Raw genomic sequence first — 21,229 nt, forward strand, 5'->3', positions numbered from 1 at the left:
CGGGCGGTCAGTGAACTTTTTTAGTAATTTGGCCATAACTTCGTCAATTTTTGTCGTAGAACAAAAATTTTTGCACTGTGTATTAAGGATTTCTTAGCCCTATAAATCTGCATTCACAGCTAAAAATCGAAATGATCCTCATTGGTAGCAAGTGTTTTATAGACTTCCTTTTAATAAAACATTAATTTTATTTGTATGTGTTTTACTAACGGTACTTTTGGCGATCACTCACACAAATGCAATTCTCAGCTTAAGTTGATAGGACTGTAGCTCTACCTTGAAGGCAAAAGCCTTCACAAAATAGCCTACATATAAAATCCTGTGTAGGCGGTCTAATGATCTAGGTTTTCATTTGAACTGACGGATTAGGCTATACATAGTTGTTGTTAAATCTTCTCTATTCCAAATACATAACTTTATATTAATTTTACCCAACTATTTACTTTTCCGACTGTTCTAAATAATTGGATAAATTAAAATTACAATGCGAATGAAACAAATGGGATTCATTGTTTACTTGAACTAAAAAACGTTTGTTCAACTTAACCGTGAAATGACTTACCTATATTAATGAACAATACCTGTGCGTTTGAAAAAAGGTTATTGTCTTGAATACTGATAGCAATAAAGAGAAATATACTTTAACCTACTTTATAACATGATTTCATCAGTACAATAGTACACGTGTAGTTTGCACGGCAGGTGTATTTTCACGGAAAATAATATTAATACGATCTATAAGTTTAGCACTGTGGAACCTTATGTAGTTCTAATAAGTTACTATTTTATAACAATTTATAATGTGATGTACTAAAAGGGTAGTTTTCACTACTTAGTCAATTTACTTACATGTAGCGTAGGTCAGTACTCTGATTTTGATTTTCCCGTAGATTGGATTGAAAATTGAACCAATTAAGTCAATTTACGAGTGGGTACTACAGTAAATAAAAAAGCTTCATTTTAAATGTTTCACTTTTTTAGGTACTTACCTTACCTAGTTTTTTTTTTAAGAAAGTGTGGTTAATTTTGTTAATTAAATATTGGATACAGATGTTAAGTAATTAATTATACCTATTCAATCCGTAACAAATACCTTACGATGAGTCATGTTGATTAAAATCAACATTTATTTAAACATTCTTAATTATTCAATAATTTTATTGATAAGTATTTCAATTTTCTTTTGGTGTCACAGAGCAGTTATAGCTGTTAATGTATAACCACAGATTACTAATGTACAGTCACGGAATGAAAAGGTTCGTCAGTTTTCAAATTGATTCCTTCAACGAATCGCGAGCACATATTACCTTTTGAAACTATGTTACAGAATAATCTCGAGTTAGAGAAAATAATCTTTAACTGTTTGTCAGTAAAGTTCAAAATTATCCAGATCAAAGTTGTTTGACGATTTATTTTGTCACGAAGATTATTATGATTTAGTGTCCGACCGAAACTAGTTTTACGANCATTTTGAATTTACTGGGCCCGATATCAACCAACCTAATTTTGAGCTTCGTAGTTTAGGTCCTGAAGGACATAGAGACGATTCTTCGTTCCCTAATAAATCCCAAAATAAGTCGGCTCCAATCAGCATGTCGATGGGAGCAGGTCGGTCAAAGGTAGGATCTGCCAGCTGTATATGTTTCGGAATTTTTAGCATATGTTTGTTTATAGGAGCCTTAGGCAGCTCGCTTGTTAGCTCGTCTAGTACGAGACAAGACAAATTTGTATTGAATGGGCTGCATAAAGACTGTATTTTAACAGTGCAGCTTTCTACGACATTGTTAGAATGATTGTTGCCAATACCAATGATTTTGAGTGCGTCTATAGGCGTGGAATGAAGACCTAATTTGCTCTTTAGTGACGTTGTGATGAACGACGATTGGCTACCACAGTCTAGAAGCGCTCTAACCTGCTGGAACGAGCCTGTATTTGTATTGTATACTTTGATTAGGGCTGTGGACAAAATGACTTGAGTGCTTAAATGCTCAGATAAATTAACAACAGCCTCGGATTGGTATAAATTGCTTGTATTATCGCTTGGGTCATGAAGCAAAGTATTGTGACGTTTCTTGCAAATTCTACAGGGCCCTAGACGACAATCCTTCTCGGCATGCCCATGGCGAAGGCAGTTCATGCATAAACTGTATTTATTTACATCATCTAAACGCTCCTGTATGTTTTTCGATTTGAATACTGAACAGTCATAGATGTTATGACCATCATTACAAATAATGCAATGATATTTACGCTCACTAGTAGTAGTAAATGATTTTGTGAATGAATGACGTTCTTGCTTGGTGTCTGTCGACTCATCCATCGAGTTCTACGACACGTACACTGGGAAGCTGTACGATACTGTCGATAACGTTTATTCAGGTAAAAAAAAAACATGCAGTTCTTACAAGTATTATTAGTAGATTTGGTCCTAGAGACTGCCAACCCTCCGAAGATCGTGCTGTCTCCCAATGCAGAATTGTTGGCGGTGTCCGTCGACTCATCCATCGAGTTCTACGACACGTACACTGGGAAGCTGTACGATACTGTCGATAACGTTTATTCAGGTAAAAAAAAACATGCAGTTCTTACAAGGATTATTAGTAGATTTGGTCCTAGAGACTGCCAACCTTGAGAATCGCGCTGTCTCCCAACGCTGAAGTATTGGCAGTGTCCGTCGACTCATCCGTCGAGTTCGACGACACGTACACTGGGAAGCTGTACGATACTGTCGATAACGTTTATTCAGGTAAAAAAAACACGTTATTCCTTTAACTAAGATTTGTAGAATCGTTCGTGAAGAATGCCAACCCTCCGAATATCGCGCTGTCTCCCAACGCAGAAGTGTTGGCAGTGTCTGTCGACTCATCCATCGAGTTCTACGACACGTACACTGGGAAGCTGTACGACACTGTCGATAACGTTTATTCAGGTAAAAAAAAAACATGCAGTTCTTACAAGTATTATTAGTAGATTTGGTCCCAGAGACTGCCAACCTTGAGAATCGCGCTGTCTCCCAACGCAGAAGTGTTGGCGGTGTCCGTCGACTCATCCATCGAGTTCTACGACACATACACTGGGAAGCTGTACGATACTGTCGATAACGTTTATTCAGGTAAAAAAAAACATGCAGTTCTTACAAGGATTATTAGTAGATTTGGTCCTAGAGACAGCAAACCCTCCGAAGATCGTGCTGTCTCCCAATGCAGAATTGTTGGCGGTGGCCGTCGACTCATCCATCGAGTTCTACGACACGTATACTGGAAAGCTGTACGATACTGTCAATAACGTTTATTCAGGTAAAAAAAAACATGCAGTTCTTACAAGTATTATTAATAGATTTGGTCCTAGAGACTGCCAACCTTGAGAATCGCGCTGTCTCCCAATGCAGAATTGTTGGCGGTGGCCGTCGACTCATCCATCGAGTTCTACGACACATACACTGGGAAGCTGTACGATACTGTCGATAACATTTATTCAGGTAAAAAAAACACGTTATTCCTTTAACTAATATTTGTAGAATCGTTCGTGAAGACTGCCAACCCTCCGAAGATCGCGCTGTCTCACAACGCAGAAGTGTTGGCGGTGTCCGTCGACTCATCCATCGAGTTCTACGACACATACACTGGGAAGCTGTACGATACTGTCGATAACGTTTATTCAGGTAAGAAAAACGTGCAGTTCTTACAAGTATTATTAGTAGATTTGGTCCTAGAGACAGCAAACCTCGAGTATCGCGCGGTCTCCCAACGAAGAAGGGTTGGCGATGTCTGTCGACTCATCCATCGAGTTCTACGACACGTATACTGGAAAGCTGTACGATACTGTCGATAACGTTTATTCAGGTAAAAAAAAACACGCAGTTCTTACAAGTATTATTAGTAGATTTGGTCCTAGAGACTGCCAACCTTGAGAATCGCGCTGTCTCCCAACGCAGAAGTGTTGGCAGTGTCTGTCGACTCATCCATCGAGTTCTACGACACATACACTGGGAAGCTGTACGATACAGTCTATAACGTTTATTCAGGTAAAAAAAAACCTGCTGTTCTTACAAGTATTATTAGTAGATTTGGTCCTAGAGACAGCAAACCCTCCGAAGATCGCGCTGTCTCTCAGCGCAGAAGTGTTGGCAGTGTCTGTCGACTCTTCTATTAAGTTCTACGACACGTACACTGGGAAGCTGTACGATACTGTCGATAACATTTACTCAGGTAAAAAAAACACGTTATTCCTTTAACTAATATTTGTAGAATCGTTCGTGAAGACTGCCAACCCTCCGAAGATCGCGCTGTCTCCCAACGCAGAAGTGTTGGCGGTGTCCGTCGACTCATCCATCGAGTTCTACGACACATACACTGGGAAGCTGTACGATACTGTCGATAACGTTTATTCAGGTAAAAAAAAACATGCAGTTCTTACAAGTATTATTGGTAGATTTGGTCCTAGAGACTGCCAACCTTGAGAATCGCGCTGTCTCCCAACGCAGAAGTGTTGGCGGTGTCTGTCGACTCTTCTATTGAGTTTTACGACACATACACTGGGAAGCTGTACGATACTGTCGATAACATTTACTCAGGTAAAAAAAACACGTTATTCCTTTAACTAATATTTGTAGAATCGTTCGTGAAGACTGCCAACCCTCCGAAGATCGCGCTGTCTCCCAACGCAGAAGTGTTGGCAGTGGCCGTCGACTCATCCATCGAGTTCGACGACACGTACACTGGGAAGCTGTACGATACTGTAGAGAATATTTATTCAGGTAAGAAAAACATGGGATTCCGATAACTTAGATTAGTAGATTCGTTCGTGGAGACTGTGTCACACCACACATACTATCAAACTTTGGAGGATCGCGCTATCTTCCAACGCAGAAGTGTTGGTTGTCTCTGTCGAAACGTGATTGTTATTTCTATTCATAAACTATAGAAGTATAGACAAAGTTGATCAATTTGTTTAGACTTTTCTGTACACGTTTACTGCTATAAACCCTGCAAAGATCACGTAGTCTCTCAAAGCTGAAAGTGGGCGTCAAGGCGTCAACTCATTAAATTCTTGATCATTATGTTAAGACACGTACGTACTCAGGGGTTATTTATTTATTTTGGAAGATGTTTATGGATGTAACATAGGACTGCTGGTCGTTGTAATGTATTTTTAAGAAATTACTTAATCTGACATCAATCAAAACTTAACTTAAAAGTTATAGAATACTCACAAGTAAAAACAATTAATAGAGCTTGCACAACAATTCTGAAAAGTTACCAAGGGTACTTGTAAAGTAAGTTCAGTAAACTCTTGGTAGCTTTTCAAAGATGTTGCGCAAGCTTTAAAGTTTGTTTTGTTCAAATTTAATTCATTACATACGATATCCTTTATTTCGCTACATAATAATCGTAGTTTCTTGCATGAGAAAGTTTCTCACAAAAATGAAAGTTACGTTAGCAATACTTTTAGTGCTGATGATGAAGTAATTTCACATTTCATTTTTTTACGATAAATTCAAATAATGTTATACATAAAAATGCAATTAAGATTTTTCTCTTTAATTGTAACAAGGAAAAACATTGGAGAGTATTCAAAATCAAAATCAAAAAATATTTATTCAGTTTAGACCACAAGTGGCACTTATGAACGTCAATAGAAAATAATAAAAAAAGAAAAAGGTAGCCCTTATGGGGCACTTTACATGTCTCCTTATCTTTTGGGCCCTACCAGCGCTTCAAGACAAACATATGGCATATTGTGCATAGTTAAAACGTCTCAGTTGAAGCAATTATGATGAAATATTTATTTCAGTTAAGCATTATAAAGTATCACTACCATGTCAAACTACTGGTAATAAACAATCGTTTTGTTATTTGCTACTTGTAGTCTTAGCAAAAGATATTGAGTTATGAATTCTTCGTCTTGAGATGATCTTGGGATTTTGCGTGTCGTTGCGTGATACTGTCTTGTTCTGACGCCACGTGTTCGCGAAACCGGTACGGTCATTACCATTCTGCGAATTCCGTGCGATCAGGGCCGGATCGTGAATTTGTGGGGCCCTGGGCTGAAACTACTTGGGGGCCTATCTTAGTACTTACTCAACTAATAGCCATGCCAAAAAACTGTTTCTATAATGATATATTATTATTCTTATACATACAGTGTGAGTCACGATAAAGTGCACATATGAAAATAGGTGAAACTATAGTCCAGTCAATGAATGCCTTAACGACGGTGTAGAGAGAAATCCCTGGAACACAATTTCTGACCTCGGGACTTTATTTAGACTAGTTAGGAGGTTAACATAGCAAAAGTCCCCGCCCTTAGCCCTTAAGCCGGCGGGGGGAGGGGGGTTTAAAGGTACCACTTTTCGGTTTTTCGCTTAATCCTCGGAAACTATGCGTCCTAGTGACATGGCTACGATAAACCAAAAAAAGCTTATTAAATTTGTTACAGGTGAGACAGTCAGGTTTTTCTATATCTTGTATAGTTTTCGCGGCAACTGCTCTAGAAGGTCTGTAATATTGGAAATTTTAATTTTATCTTACATGTTCCCATCAGGAGAAAATTGACTAAATCAACATTGAGCAAACATTATAGACATGCGGGGAGCATGTTAAGCCTAGTTCCAGGGAGGGGACTGCATCGTGCGTATATTTAGACGAACCAATTGGAGCCACTTTTGACTCTTCATCACTCAAAAAGTACTGTGCATTAACACTTCAAATTTGGCTCATGTGTTGAGACTTGCAAGATAAACATCAGCTTGAAATTTCATAAATATACCTCTAACGGTTATTTAGGTATTGACGTTCAAAAATCGACATTTAGGACACTAAAATCTATCTATCACCTGTTAAATGTTAAAATTTACTGGTTTTTTATTTGTTCCTTTGTATTTACACAACTACCTATCTGGATGCCAAATTTGAACCTTCAAGGTCATCTGGAAGTGGTTAGAATTTGGTGTTATTGGTCAGCCATGTAGATTTTTAGACGTCAATACCTAAAGAACCGTTTGAGGTATATTTATGAATTTTGAAGCTGATGTTTATCTTGCAAGTCTTAACACATGAGCCAAATTTGAAGTGTTAATGCACAGTACTTTTTGAGTGATGAGGAGTCAAAAGTGGCTCCAATTGGTTTGTCTAAATACACGCACGGTGCAGTCCCCTCCCTGGAACTAGGCTTAACATGCTCCCGCATGTCTACAATATTATAATGTTGATTTAGTCGATTTTCTCCTGATGGAAACATGTAAGACAAAAATAAAATTTCCAATATTACAGACCTTCTAGAGCAGATGCCGCGAAAACTATACAAGATATAGAAAAACTTGACTATCTCGTAGCAAATTGAATAAGCTTTTTTTGGTTCATAGTAGCCATGTCACTAGGACGCATAGTTTCCGAGGATTAAGCGAAAAACCGAAAAGTGGTACCTTTAAACCCCCCTCTCCCCGCCGGCTCAAGGGCAAGGGCGGGGACTTTTGCTATGTTAACCTTCTAACTAGTCTAAATAAAGTCCCGAAGTCAAAAATTGTGTTCCACTGATTTCCATCTATAATGCTTTATTGACTGGACTACTAGACCTATTTTTATCGGTCAAAACATTTTCGATTTTTTTTTCTGCCAATTACGTTAGGTAACGTAAGGGCCCCGGGGTTACAAGGGGCCCCCAGATCCCACTAAAAAGTAGGCAATAATTTGAAAAAAATAAATAATAGTTGTCTGTAAAGACGGTTTACGGACGATATTTTTACGTGACAACGTCATAAGAAAATATTGATTAAAAATTGCATACTAAATTTTAGAGTTTTTTTTTATTTATTTTTTCTGTCAATTACTTCTTGTAAAGAAAACGTAATAACTTTTAAACTAAGCGGTATGTCCTGATAAAATAAAAACAGTAACAATGCTAAATAACAGGCGATACTAAAAAAATACATAGAGAAAATGCCCAGAAAATACCAACAAATAATAAAAAATTATACTTTTTGAAAAAAATCTGCTTTTAAATTCGTGTTTTTTTCGTTATTTGATAAATTACTTTGTATTATTCTCTATCGTATTAATTTTGTAAAACCAAAAATCGGAAGTCTCTATCCCTATCACAACATTTGCTATGATCGTTTGAACAAAGGCCTGCCACCACATTATTCTCCGCTACAGGTAGAGACAATTTTAATTTTAACTAAAATGCTTATTTTACTTCGAAATCTTTTGTTTTTATTTGAAATGTAACTTGTTTTTATCAAAATTACAAATCTAGAGCCACTTTCAATTTCGTTGTTAACGAAGCGTTGAATGGCGCGCCCGGAGAGGCTTAGTTCAAACGATCATTGCAAACATTGTGATAGGGATAGAGACATGCTATTTTTAGGTTTACAAAGGTAATACGATAAAGAATAACACAAAGTAATAAAAACAATCTGTTATGGGGGCATTATTTGGAGAAATTTATCAAATAACCAAAAAAACACGAATTAAAATGCAGATTTTTCTCAAAATGTATCATTTTTTTATTATTTGTTGCCATTTTCTGAGTATTTAATGTATTTTTTTAGTATCGCCTGTTATTTAGCATTATTACTGTTTTTATTTTATCAGGATATACCTCTTAGTTTAAAAGTTATTACGTTTTCTTTACAAGAAGTAATTGGAAGAAAAAATTTTTTAAAAAAATCTCAAAAATTTAGTATGCAATTTTTAATCAATATTTTCTTATGACGTTGTCACGTAAAAATATCGTCCGTAAACCGACTTTACAGACCACTTTTTTTCTTTTTTTTTTTTCAAATTATTGCCTACTTTTTAGCGGGATCTGGGGGCCCCTTGTAACCCCGGGGCCCTGGGCTGCAGCCCAATCAGCCCATAGGTAGATCCGGCCCTGCGTGCGATCCTGTTCCCCAATAACGAAACATTAAACTGATTAAAAAAACAACAAATACCAGATATCGCACGGCCAACTAAAGCAACACCAAGTTTTCTGTGAACTTTATGAATTATGCAGCGGGCTATGTTTAGTTACGCAATCGATTTTCCTTCGTCATCGCTTCCGATCCGGTTTTCGATGTATCACAATCAAGTTGCAACACGAGGCTCGGTCCAGATATTTCGCTTGTTTCGCTGGAGCCTGAACGCTCGGATTTTGAACGGCCGACATAACTTAAATGTTTTTAATGAGATCATGATGTAATTCGATCGTTCATCGAGTTGACATGATGAATCATCGCGAGTACGCGACCTACTGCTGGAAAGTCTCGTGCGCATGATTCATTATTACAAAGGAAAATCCTTTGATGGCGCGAAACCGATCCGTTTGCGAATTTTAGCAAACGCGTAGACAGCATTATCCTCAAAGCGATCGGCGTATATTCCAAGACGACTATCCAACGGTGACGTTACATAATTTGCAAGACCGGTAATGTATTGAGATTTGATATCTTATTTTACTGTGACCTCGAGTCATATTCGGATACTCGTGTATGAGAAGTCTTCGTTATTATACATCACCTATTTATAAATGATAAATATTATTACAACTTATCTTATCTTACAATTTAGGTCAAATCTTGTACAATGATATGACGTTCCTTCCTACTAGGTATTAACTTTCTACTGTAATCCCCTCAGTTAAGGGTCTCCAGTTCCATTTTCTACGTAATTATGCTTTCATTACCAAGTAAATACCTTATAGTAACCTCGGTATATTTTTACCAAAAATTAACAAAATTGATTCAATTGTTAAGGCATGATTACCTTTTGAATGGTTAAAGTTAACTCAACATTTTTAACATAATACATAATGTATGGGATGCAAACAAATACAAAATTCCAGCTCAATTAAAGCCTATGAAGTAGGTAAATTGAACATATTTATCAACAGACAGGTGAAGCTAAGTAAAAGCCAAAGGTAAAAGCTTTAATAAGAAAAAGATTTTAAAAGATAACAATAATTCGGGGCTCTACCAGCTGATGTTATAATATGGGATTAAAATACAATTATAAATTAAACATTACAGTTTAGGCGAATAATGACAATATCAATTTATTCATAGAAACATTATTGTTCGATGAAATATAATGACATCATTATTATACTGTATTTATTTGCTCCTTTATTTTCATGTCTATAGTAAGTAATTATGTAGAATTGACAATGAAGACGCAGTAAACAATTTAATGTTACCACATACATAAAAGTAGGATTTAACAAACTCGCGTAATCGCAATAAAATCGTCAAATCTATTGTTTGTTAATGTTTGCCTTACGACACTGAGGTCTTGACATAGTGAATTTAACTTGTATGCATTGTCAATTAACAGCTAGTAAACACTTAACGTTAAAACATATGCCTATAAAACCCACAATAAACAAATTGATTACCGATATTTTACAACCTGGCAACCTTGGCTATTGTAGAATCGTTCGTTATAAAATTTAGAAAAACTATTTGTATTTATTTTTGTAAACTCACGCACGACCACTCTAAGGAAATAGGAGGTGGCTATAAATTGATCTTAATTAATGCTTATTGGTGTTCATAAAATCCTATATACCTACATAGTAATGTTATATAATATAAACATCTGTATTCTATACATATAATACTATTAAGTCACTGATTTTTAACAGACTTCAAAAAATGAGGAAGTTATTGTATACTAACGTTCGCCACTGCATCTGCAACTCAATATTTTGCTTGTAAATTGGTGTTAGTTGATGTTTGATAAACATAATCATAATAATTACATCAGTACTTTATTTACCAGTATTTCATACCTACATAATAATACAAAACAACAACATATCAGGCATGTTTGTGGATAAGTTACGTAAATGGTATTCTACCGCGTTTTTTGTTTAAATTCGTCATTTTAGTGACGCAAACGCCGTCTGCGGGGCAGTCTAATGGTTCCATTTTTATTTCTTACCTTGTCAGATTTAACTTGGTAATCTTAGCTAATATTAACTGCCTACTTCCTTCCTACAAAAACTTATTTTACAATTAGCATATACTAAACTAGCTATCCGCCCGCGGCTTCGCCCGCGTGGAATTTTGTCTGTCACAGAAAACCTTTATCGCGCGCGTCCCTGTTTCAAAAACCGGGATAAAAACTATCCTATGTTCTTTCCCGGGACTCAAACTATCTCTATGCCAAATTTCATCAAAATCGGTTGCGAGGTTTAAGCGGGAAAGCGTAACAGACAGACAGACAGACAGACAGAGTTACTTTCGCATTTATAATATTAGTTGGGATTTGTTAACATATTAAGTGCCTCCAAATTCGGTGTTTTGTTACTATGATTTGCAGCGAATAAACGTTACCTATAAATTTTTTTCGGACATTGTTTTTTTATGATGATTTAAAATTAAATATGTTGTTCTAACTTTTCAAAATTTTCTCAAATGAGACCTTTCTGAGGGCATAATTAGATACTAAAACTTGGTTAACTTTTTGATTTCCAAGGTATAAAAATATATCTGGAATCGATATGTATGTATGTAAGGGTATTCTTCATTTATTGTTTTCAATCCTTATTGAGTCTCTTAAATTAATATAATCTTCACCCTTATATTAATTATATATATCCTTTTAATATCATCTGTTATTCCATTATGGACCTCTTCCTTGCCTCTTCTTGACATGCTAACTAAACTGAACTACCTATACATTCTATAACCCAATGCTCGTTATCTCTGCCCTCCACCGGTTGTGTAAACTGCTGAGAGCTGGTAAATACTGGCGCAGGAGTCGGCGATTCATATTGGCATTGAGGCTGCGCCTACACCGACGAAAAATATAAAACTTGCCTATTGATGATGATGAATCATATAAGCACAGATTACCTAATAGTTAGGTATGAACTGCCTACTTCGAACCAAAACAAACCGCGCTTTTATACTGGACTATTATGGATACTTTCGATTGAAAAGCCATCACGTGTCCTTGCATTGAAAAATACGGCTTCGAAGTAATAGACATACAGTCTATTACTTCGAATAACGATAATAATGCAGAAATACGTTAGAAAACGACAAGGGCGGTGATTAGCCGACTGCCAAGGATGTAGGGCAGGTGCCCATCTATTATTCAGGCGCGAGTGAGGTCATCTTGCCCTAGGCCACGTCAGCTCTTCAGGTATCGATCAAAGTTACAGAAACAGACAGTTCCTTTGTTTTGAAGTTCTAACTTTATTTTTTAACTCGTATTTGTATGGTGACATTTTATTATGTAATCAATTTAATGTTAGTCTGGCGTTTCGGTCAATCGTAAAAAAATACAGGTCAAATGTCAGTTATGTCAGTATGTCTTAACACTAATTGATAAAATCTTGTGGTACTCTTTAATTGTTTATCTTGATTATGGATATATCAAAGAATACTAGTCACTATTGTGTGATAGGCTTGAATAATTGGTCTATTCACAAAAATTGGCTTAGTGCGAGTCGGACTCACGTTCAAAGGTTCTGTATTAATGTCCACTTTCCTTAGATCTATTCTTCCAATTTCCTCTCTTACATAATGTAATAATTACATGCTCTATGTTATTATTTCCTGAAATGAAAATTCACGTATTTTGAGATTCAAATACTTACTTACTTGAAATAATCAAAATAATTATTTATGCGTTGAAGGTTCTATTTTCTTTTGATGTTAGCACGGAACCCTTAGAACTTGAAACTTTATATTTATGAGCCATCTCAGCCATCGTGCAATTTATTTTAAGTGATTAAGTACGCTGAGATTTTGTTTACCCACGCACGAGTAAGCGCGTGTCGTGTCATTAATATTTACCAATTAATTAAATTGTTATTTATAAACTTTGCTGTTGATGCAATTTGTATGGAGGGCCTTGTAAAGTTTATTTAAGTGCAATTTAAAACAGTTCTTGAAGGACAAATTTTTAAACAATACGGTTTAATTAAACCTAGTTTTACGAAACTAGAAACAAATAGACAATGATCCACCTGGAATTGCTGAAATTGAACCCAAAATCTCAGTTGGGGTCGACAGTTTTATTCTTACCACTGGATCATGCTGTAGCTTTGTAGATGACCTTTTTGATGATGACGATTGGATTGAAAAGTGAACCAGGACTCTTGACTGAGGGATGAAAAATCATGATTATTGAAAAAGATTGGCAAAGTTACTAACTAATCTGAGGGTTGAATACGTGAAAATACACCAAAGAAATCCGACTAAAATGTGCACCTACATAAAATTCACCCTCTTCAGGGTCTATCAAAGGAACAACATAAAATCTTGCATGATATACCTAAGTACGGTTCTTCCGTCCATCACAAAGAAACAGAATTCAAATTTCGAATGTAAAGCCCTCTCGCAGTGATAATAATATTTGAATTCAACAGACCTCTGTTCTGGGAATGAGCCCGGTGTATTTTTGATGAAATTAGCAAGGCCATCGGATGCACTGTGAATTATTGAAACAAAGCGACGCGAGGACGATCGATCGCGCTATTTAGAGGCTGCATGTGTTCGCGGCCCGGGCCCGCGGACGGAGCCCCCGATCAACAGGCGCAGCGGAATAGGGTTGATATTCCAAAGTACTGGCCATTCTGAATTGCATTTTTTTGTATAATAGGTAGGTACACAGATTAGAGCAGAGCTCGAATACTTCTGTTTCTTTTTTTTTATGGCCAGGTCTCGAATATTTAAATTAATGTTTTAGGTATTCGGGAACCTGGGGATTCCAAATTCGAAAAATAATAAGTAGAAAGTGAGCGTGTTTTGTTTTTCTAAATTTTTGAAAGATGATTCATGGAGTGTTTATGCTGTTTGCTGATTGGGCTGTTGCATTTTGGAGCACAACTAAAGCCTAGGTACATATATTAAGTTTTGACGCCCACGTGTAAATTATCAGCATTTTAGTTCCGTTTCGTTTGGCGCTTCATCTTAATGACTAACGAGAGTAATTGCGTGAGCAATTAGTCTAACTCATGTACAACTTAGGCACAGATGGACAAAAGACTTGAGTCATTATAATTAGGTTAAATACCTACCTATTCTCTATCATTTTTACCTACCGGAGAAAATAGGTGCGGATTTCCGCCGATGTTGTACATTTATTAGTTTCCGTGCAAACTTGTTTACAGCGTTTATGTTGGAAATAAAATGAAAATACATTTCTCTTGAAGGAAACCTTCAATGATTTTCCTGCGCGTAGGTTTGCTAGGGCTGCAGTTGTGAAACTATATTGCTGTGATTTTTCTCATTCTTCATCTTATTTTAGATTTAGTTTGAAAAATGGAGGTGATTTTCTTTGAAATGGCAGCCCTATAGATGTAGCACGAGTCCAGGCCACGTGCAGGGAAATTTCCGACGCAAATGGACACGGGAATCACATTAAGCCGGGAGTACACATGGAATACGTTTAGATGGTCAGGGCGTAAACAAATCAGTTTCAATCCTTTGGTATTGCGTCTAGCAAAATCTTATCTATTTTTAGAGGCAACTTACTCTGTTGCTCAAATACAACTTTCCTCAAGGTACAAGAAAATTGGAAAATGAGTTCCTAATAGTCTATTTTCGACTGTTGTGTAGGTTTAATCCTCAAATATTCAACAAGGCACTGAAAGATCATTAAAAGCAATTTTTTGCTTTCGTAGAGCTTATAATGAGAGTCTATTTTCAACTCTTGCGTAGGTTGAAGGAAGGATCGTCATTTTCTATTAAATTATCTTTCTTTGTATAAAACTTTTCCGATAGCTTATTAATTACTTAGCAACATAAGGTAGTTTTGCAGTAAATAGATAAGTAATTTGTGTGTTGCATAATGAACTACGGGAATGCGAGAATCTGATCGACTTTATAAACTAAATTAAGCTGTATATTGGGTTACATCACGCGCGGCCTCCTGTGTATGTAGGTAGGTGCATCGACGCCATTTTGATGCATGAAAGCTCCATCAGATTTACCTGTTGCGTAATTGCGTTACGTGTACGGCGCTGAAGGGTGGAGGATGCGCGTATTTTATGATTGCACTTAAAACTTGTTAAACTCCCGGTTTCTGTATTGATATTTTAAGCTTGAATTTCAATTCATAAACCGGGAGTTAGGGTTAAAACTTGTTGAATTTTTATATTATAAGAGTTTTTTATCGTTTTTAAAAAAATTTGACGTCGCGTCGTATGGACATGAAAAATAAAAGCTTCGTAGCTTTTTATAGTCTACCTTGATAATTTTATTGATTGTGAGTTAGATTGAGTATCTCCATTTAGAATGTTTTAGGTATCTCGAATACATATACGCTTCTCGAATCTTTAATTGAACCTTCTTTAATGATTTTTATTATGAAGATTTTAACCTTGTTTTCTTTTTCCATTCCAGGATTAGTCAACTACATGAAATTCGACGCGAGCGGAAAATATCTGTTCGTGTGCGGCGACAAAGCAGTCAGGGTGTTCCACAATGTGTGCGGATACTTCACCACCATAGGCAGTTGCACTCGTCTGTTAGCCGCCAAGCAGACCTCGGCCACTGTGGAACGCCTCAACAAAACCATACAAGAATGCAAAGAAACCCTCGCGAAGTTCGGCAAATAACACCTAACAGTAAAACCAATCTCGTCAACTGCATTTATTTTACTATAGTCGAATATATTTTAAGAAAGTTTTACATGTTTACCAAAATATATTAATATTAATGTTTCAGTATTTTGGGTCACTAAATTACCAGTGAAGGTTCGATCTCTGTCCAAATTTTGTATTTTAGGATAAACAAAATAGTGATAGGTAAGTCGTTTCTAAGAAGGTATGCATCGCGAACACTGATTTGTATATTGTATGGAAATAACGAAATGTAAATTCTCCCGTGACGTTCGCATTTAGATGAGGTCACATGCATGTGTATCGAGACGCAAATAAATTTCCATGTTACCGCTCGCCGTACTAATTTAAAAGTCAATTATTTTCTTTGAAATAGCACAAGGAGATTATGACTTGGTGATTGATAATTCAGTGATACCTATACCTATTTGTTGAGTGTCTGGTTTATGTTTGATAATACACCGTTTATTCGATGTTATCGCTCGGCTGTTATGACGTGCTCCATATTGGCGACCTATTTCCAGTACGCATGATCCAGGGCACTACAATTTAGATATTACATTACTGATCGGAGCCTTGAAATCTGATTTCTGACCTCGTGATTCCTACATGAAATTTTATTATCTGAATTCAAAACATGACAATTATCTACTTTATTGCATGAAATTGGAGTTATGCATTCTTTTGTGATCTTTGTAATTACTATTGAATGAAGCAATAAAATTTTACATTTATAAAGATATTATGTATTTTGATTTCAAGTTCCTACATAATTTATAATTTGAAAGATATTCTTGTTAAGCTCTTATTTAAGTGCAATGGAAATCGTTGCTATAGTTTTTACAACCGTTCCTGCGCTGCCCGCATCCAGGTGCTTCACACGACCTTCATCGGAATGTCGGTTTACGAAGAGGGCAAGGCCTGCCATGGGCCTGCCTATGTAGATGTCCTACACTGAACCACAAAATTTTTCAACTTTGGAAAAATGCAAAAAATGACATTTTTTATTTTTTCATACGATAGAATTTTGAGACAAATGGGGGTCTACGGGGGGGCAAATTGACGTTATTTTTGCGCTAGAACGCACCGTTTTCGAGATACGTGCGATTTTAAGAAAAAATCTAAACTTGACGCTCGGCGCGGCAGGGTATTTTGAATGGAGTTGCGACTATAGATGACCCACGCTGAACTGTCCCACCAAACTCAATGACAGGGGGGCGCTACCATCGTTCAACTGTATGGTTTCCAACATGGCAAAAATCGGAACCAGCGATCCGGTATAGACGGTGGCGCCCCGCTGTCAATGTCATGCACAGCACAGTTCAGTATTTTATCAACAGTGATGGAACTTTTCTGCGTGCGTGTAGGTTTGTTTTGGTTTACGGACCTACTTCTTCATGAAGATTGTAGCATGAGAAAAAAGGCTATTGTGCTTAGTGACGCTCCTTGGTGGATGCTTACGCCCAGCAGTGGACTTTCATAGGCTAAAATGTTGATGATGATGTAGGAATAATATGAAAAGAAAAGACATAATTTTTAGTTTTAACTTTATTGTGTTCTGCACAAAAGTGACATTATCGACAATACACTGAGATACTCCGTGATAGTTAATTTAAGTACAGTTTCACAGCTTTTGATAAATACATTTTAATTCAACGTTAGGATTACATACATTTAACATAGTAATGTGAATCAATTCCATTAATTTTGTCAAAAAATAGTGTTGCCAAAATAGATTTGATTTACAATTAAAAAGAAACTGTCGTAGATAGTGAATTTTTTTAGATATACAATGCAAAAAATATTCAATATCTCTAATATGGTTTTGATAATCACTAATATTTTTGTACCAATCTGCTGTTATAACTGTTTTTTTAACAATGGTATATGAAATAATGAGTAAAAGTGTGTTGTATTACATAGAAAGCCGAATTGGTTACTTATGTGTATCGCTTAGAGTAAACGAATACACTAATTCAACATAATTTCAGCTAAAACATAAAATGGACAGGTACGATTATAAAAAATATTTAGGTTGAAGATAAAATATGATGTTATTAAATTTTATAACATATTACAACCGACTTCCCACTTGACTGCGCACTGTTTGTAAGTACCAGGATACATTATGCTTCGATTTGTGTAACACATAAATGCACATGACGGATAAAGGCAGTGGCGCGTGGGTTTGTGACGACAAGTGATATATTTCGAAGTGACAATGGTGTAATTTACTACAATGCTACGTAGCGAGCGTATAAATATTATACGTATATTCCGGGTCAGAAACTGTCAACTTTTCAAACAAACAAAGCTGATTAAGGCTCGATTTCCACTAAAGCGGACAGATTGGAACAATTAAATTGATTGGTTATTCATACACATCTCTATCTTCGCATTGTTGGAAATCGGGCCTTACATTGAAAGTGAATTGTCTAGGCATCTAATATTTGTGCAAACCTATCTTATGAAATTTGTTGCAAAGACAGTTAAATCTCGGATTCAGTCGATTTTGTGATAATATAATTTAAAGAAGTTACGCAACGCACGCTACGCAACAATGTATTAGACCTAAAACATGACAATAGGTGTAGATAATCCAGAGGAAGTTTGACAAGACTGTTGACTTTAGTCTTCGTTATTTGTAGATTTTATTTACATAAATGATTGTGGCATCAATGTAACGCATTGTAAGTAGCAGTTAGCGCATGCGCAAACATTCCATTCGCTACATAGTTTGTTGGGCTCAAAGGTCTCATAGAACGTTGTTTTTTCCTTGCAACGACTATTATAATACAACCACTTGAATCTACGAGTTTCTGTCGCCAATGCTTCAATATATCCAATCTTATATTTTACGTCATCACAAATCTACAAATAACGATAGACCTCACAAAATAAGTACTAAACATACATTTACAAATTTAATGAACATAGCAGTACCGGTTTTCCGTTTTCTTATTACAAATCTACTCTCGTCCAACTAATTAACCTTCGCCCTTTGGCGCTCTGCAGACTATTTTCCTTGTGTTCGTTCTAAGATTAAAGTTCAACAATTCAACATACAATAGTAGGTGGCTGGTAACCATTAAAACAGCCATAAAAAGAAATTGTTAATTACACTTATTATAACGTGAAGTTGCTAGATAAGCATGACACTATTCCAATTTTCGCAAACAGTTCTCAGGCTTGTAATCTGAGACTGCGCTCAAAACTTAAGTTTAACTCAAGCATTACTCATTTGCTACAAAGTCGTCACACTTTATGGATGTAGATCATTTTGGAATTTTATCAATTCATTAATGATACCTTTTTATCGTGTTCACGATCACTTAATTTCAATCGAATTGACAGCAGTGTGACGAATCTAATTTGGGACGAATCGACGATTGCTTGAACACACACACAAGATTGAAACTTGCTTGACTTTGAATTAACTTGAGCATGAGCACTGTCTCAAAATATCAGCCTAAAGCGAATCATTATACACTTTGGTGGGAGAATTATAAATTGTATCTCATAAGATACGCTCAAAACTTGAAGATTCTTAATACATTTGAGAACCAAGTCTGCATTTATTAACAACAAAACTACGCAACAAGAGAAAACTACGTTTGTCTTGTTTAATAAAAATATTTGTTTCTCTGTTAGTAGTAGTAGTTATAATTAAATATTAGAGTTGAAAGAACAATGAGTGCAACATTTCTGATATTATTATTTCTCAGACTAGAACTAAAACTACTTGAACACAGTTCATTTTAACAGTTATTTCAAATGTATTATGTTTACTTATTCTAAGTACGAGCTAAATTAAAAGCCTCATTTCATATTACGACAATAATAATAAAACAAGACAGTTTACGTTTTAGTTATTTCGTATAGACGCTGTTAACGTAACAATAAATTATGTTTGACAATGCATTGAGCAATCAGCAAATTAAAATATCAATTTATTTTCACTGCAATAAGTAAAATTACAGATGTGAGTTTTAATTAAATTAACCATATCACTCTCAGACTATTATCATGAGTAATTATTATAAAGAAAAATAAAACAGGTAGTAAAGATACATTATAATGAGATTCTATAATTTATTACGCCAATTTATTACTCTTGTATCGAATATTGCATAATATTGATTATGAGTATTGATAAGAAGGTTTTTGCTTCGATTCCACGTCATTATTATAACCCAAACACAGTAATAAAAATTTATAATCTATTCCATTATACAGGCTGTAAGGAAACAGACGGAAAAGTGTTTATGGACGTAAATCAATCTAAAAAGGACTATCATGAAACTTGAGAGGCCAAATTGTAATAATTTTCTGACTTATTCTATTTATCTTTATTATCAGATCCCTTTTGTATTTGGTGCAACTGCATCAGTAGATAGTTCTATCACTTCCGTCTGATGTAATTAATATGAGTATTGCATCATAGTCTTGATATTATTTTGTCAATTAGATAAAACCTCTACTCTTTTAATTGGGATATCCTATTATAATATTTTTTGAAATAGTTTATATTTTTCCTTATTTTTTATAACAAATAGCATAGTGAAAGCGTCATCTACGTGATATGGTGTTAAAGTTCCCATTGAGCAATAACGATGAAATATATCTAAACTGATATTTTAAAGAGGATAATAATATTAATAATAACTAATGTTTCCGGTACTTAGATTTTTTGTTGCACGTAACGTGTCACATTCAAGTTCTAACTAGAGCTACTGGGTTTAAATTATTTTAGGAGTCACTGGGAAATGTAAATAGGGGTTATTGTAAGTAATTATGTGTGATATCGAAAAAAAAACATCCAACACATTCTGAAAAACAACAATAAGGCAAAAATACGGTCATAAATTCAAAACTATTCTTCTTCTATTTTTCTATTCCAAACTGTGACAAACTGATGACAACAAGGTAGTCTATCTATACTTCTATGCCAAAATGTATCTAAATTGTTTCAGCATCATAGGCGGAGAAACATAATAGACAGACTGAGTTACTTACGCATTAAATATTAGCTTGGATAAGTACAATAATTATTATCATAAAATAAACGACAGACTTATTATTTAATTTGTTCATTAAACTATCGTTTGAGTTGATAACAGTGAATAAATATTCAACATTATTAGTTATGCCATTATTCATTAAACAGGTTAGAGTAACGTTACAGAGATTACGCGGTTATACAGGGTGGAAATTATTTTTATCCAAGACCATATTAAAATATTTAAAAAAAATCCCATTAAGTTGATATTTTAAAAGGCTTTAAACGTCCCAATACTATAATTATATTTAAATCATCTCTTCTGTGTCTGTAAAGTAGCGGATGAATTTCAAATACTGCCGATGAAAAGTTTACCACCCTGTATAGCGAGTGATTGAGATTTGCTTCGGTTATAGTAAAATAATCAAAAGTTTTTTTGTACAATGAAATGGATTTATTGTCTGATCTTCATTAACTTCCTATAAATTGAAACGCATTAAAGCGTGAACAAGGACTTAATGATTGTTACGAGTGCTACAAAAAGTGTTTCGTCGACCGATTAGCAGAGCTTCATAATTGGGTTTTGCAAAAAGGTTTCCTTATCAGAAACGTTTGACTGGTGGAAGTAAGGTTAGTTCAATACCAAATGCCGACAATTCTTAGGCAATACGATTG

The 21,229-nt window shown here is 35.4% G+C and overlaps 1 protein-coding gene across 1 annotated transcript in view; it reads left to right on the plus strand.

Moving 5' to 3' along the window:
* LOC114360594 (transducin beta-like protein 2) overlaps positions 1-15,921 on the plus strand; it is a 95,995-nt gene extending 80,074 nt beyond the window's left edge. Inside the window, exons 5-11 of the mRNA XM_028315338.1 lie at positions 2,421-2,564; positions 2,786-2,929; positions 3,023-3,112; positions 3,165-3,296; positions 3,518-3,661; positions 4,248-4,391; positions 15,338-15,921. Coding sequence (XP_028171139.1) covers positions 2,421-2,564; positions 2,786-2,929; positions 3,023-3,112; positions 3,165-3,296; positions 3,518-3,661; positions 4,248-4,391; positions 15,338-15,552 — 1,013 coding nt within the window. The 3' untranslated portion in view covers positions 15,553-15,921. The remainder of the gene's footprint in view (positions 1-2,420; positions 2,565-2,785; positions 2,930-3,022; positions 3,113-3,164; positions 3,297-3,517; positions 3,662-4,247; positions 4,392-15,337) is intronic.
* Positions 15,922-21,229: the final 5,308 nt, after the last annotated feature.

This window comes from Ostrinia furnacalis, unplaced genomic scaffold, assembly GCF_004193835.3.
Source record: "Ostrinia furnacalis isolate ACB-3 unplaced genomic scaffold, ASM419383v2 OfSCF5095, whole genome shotgun sequence".
NCBI classification, from domain to species: domain Eukaryota; kingdom Metazoa; phylum Arthropoda; class Insecta; order Lepidoptera; family Crambidae; genus Ostrinia; species Ostrinia furnacalis.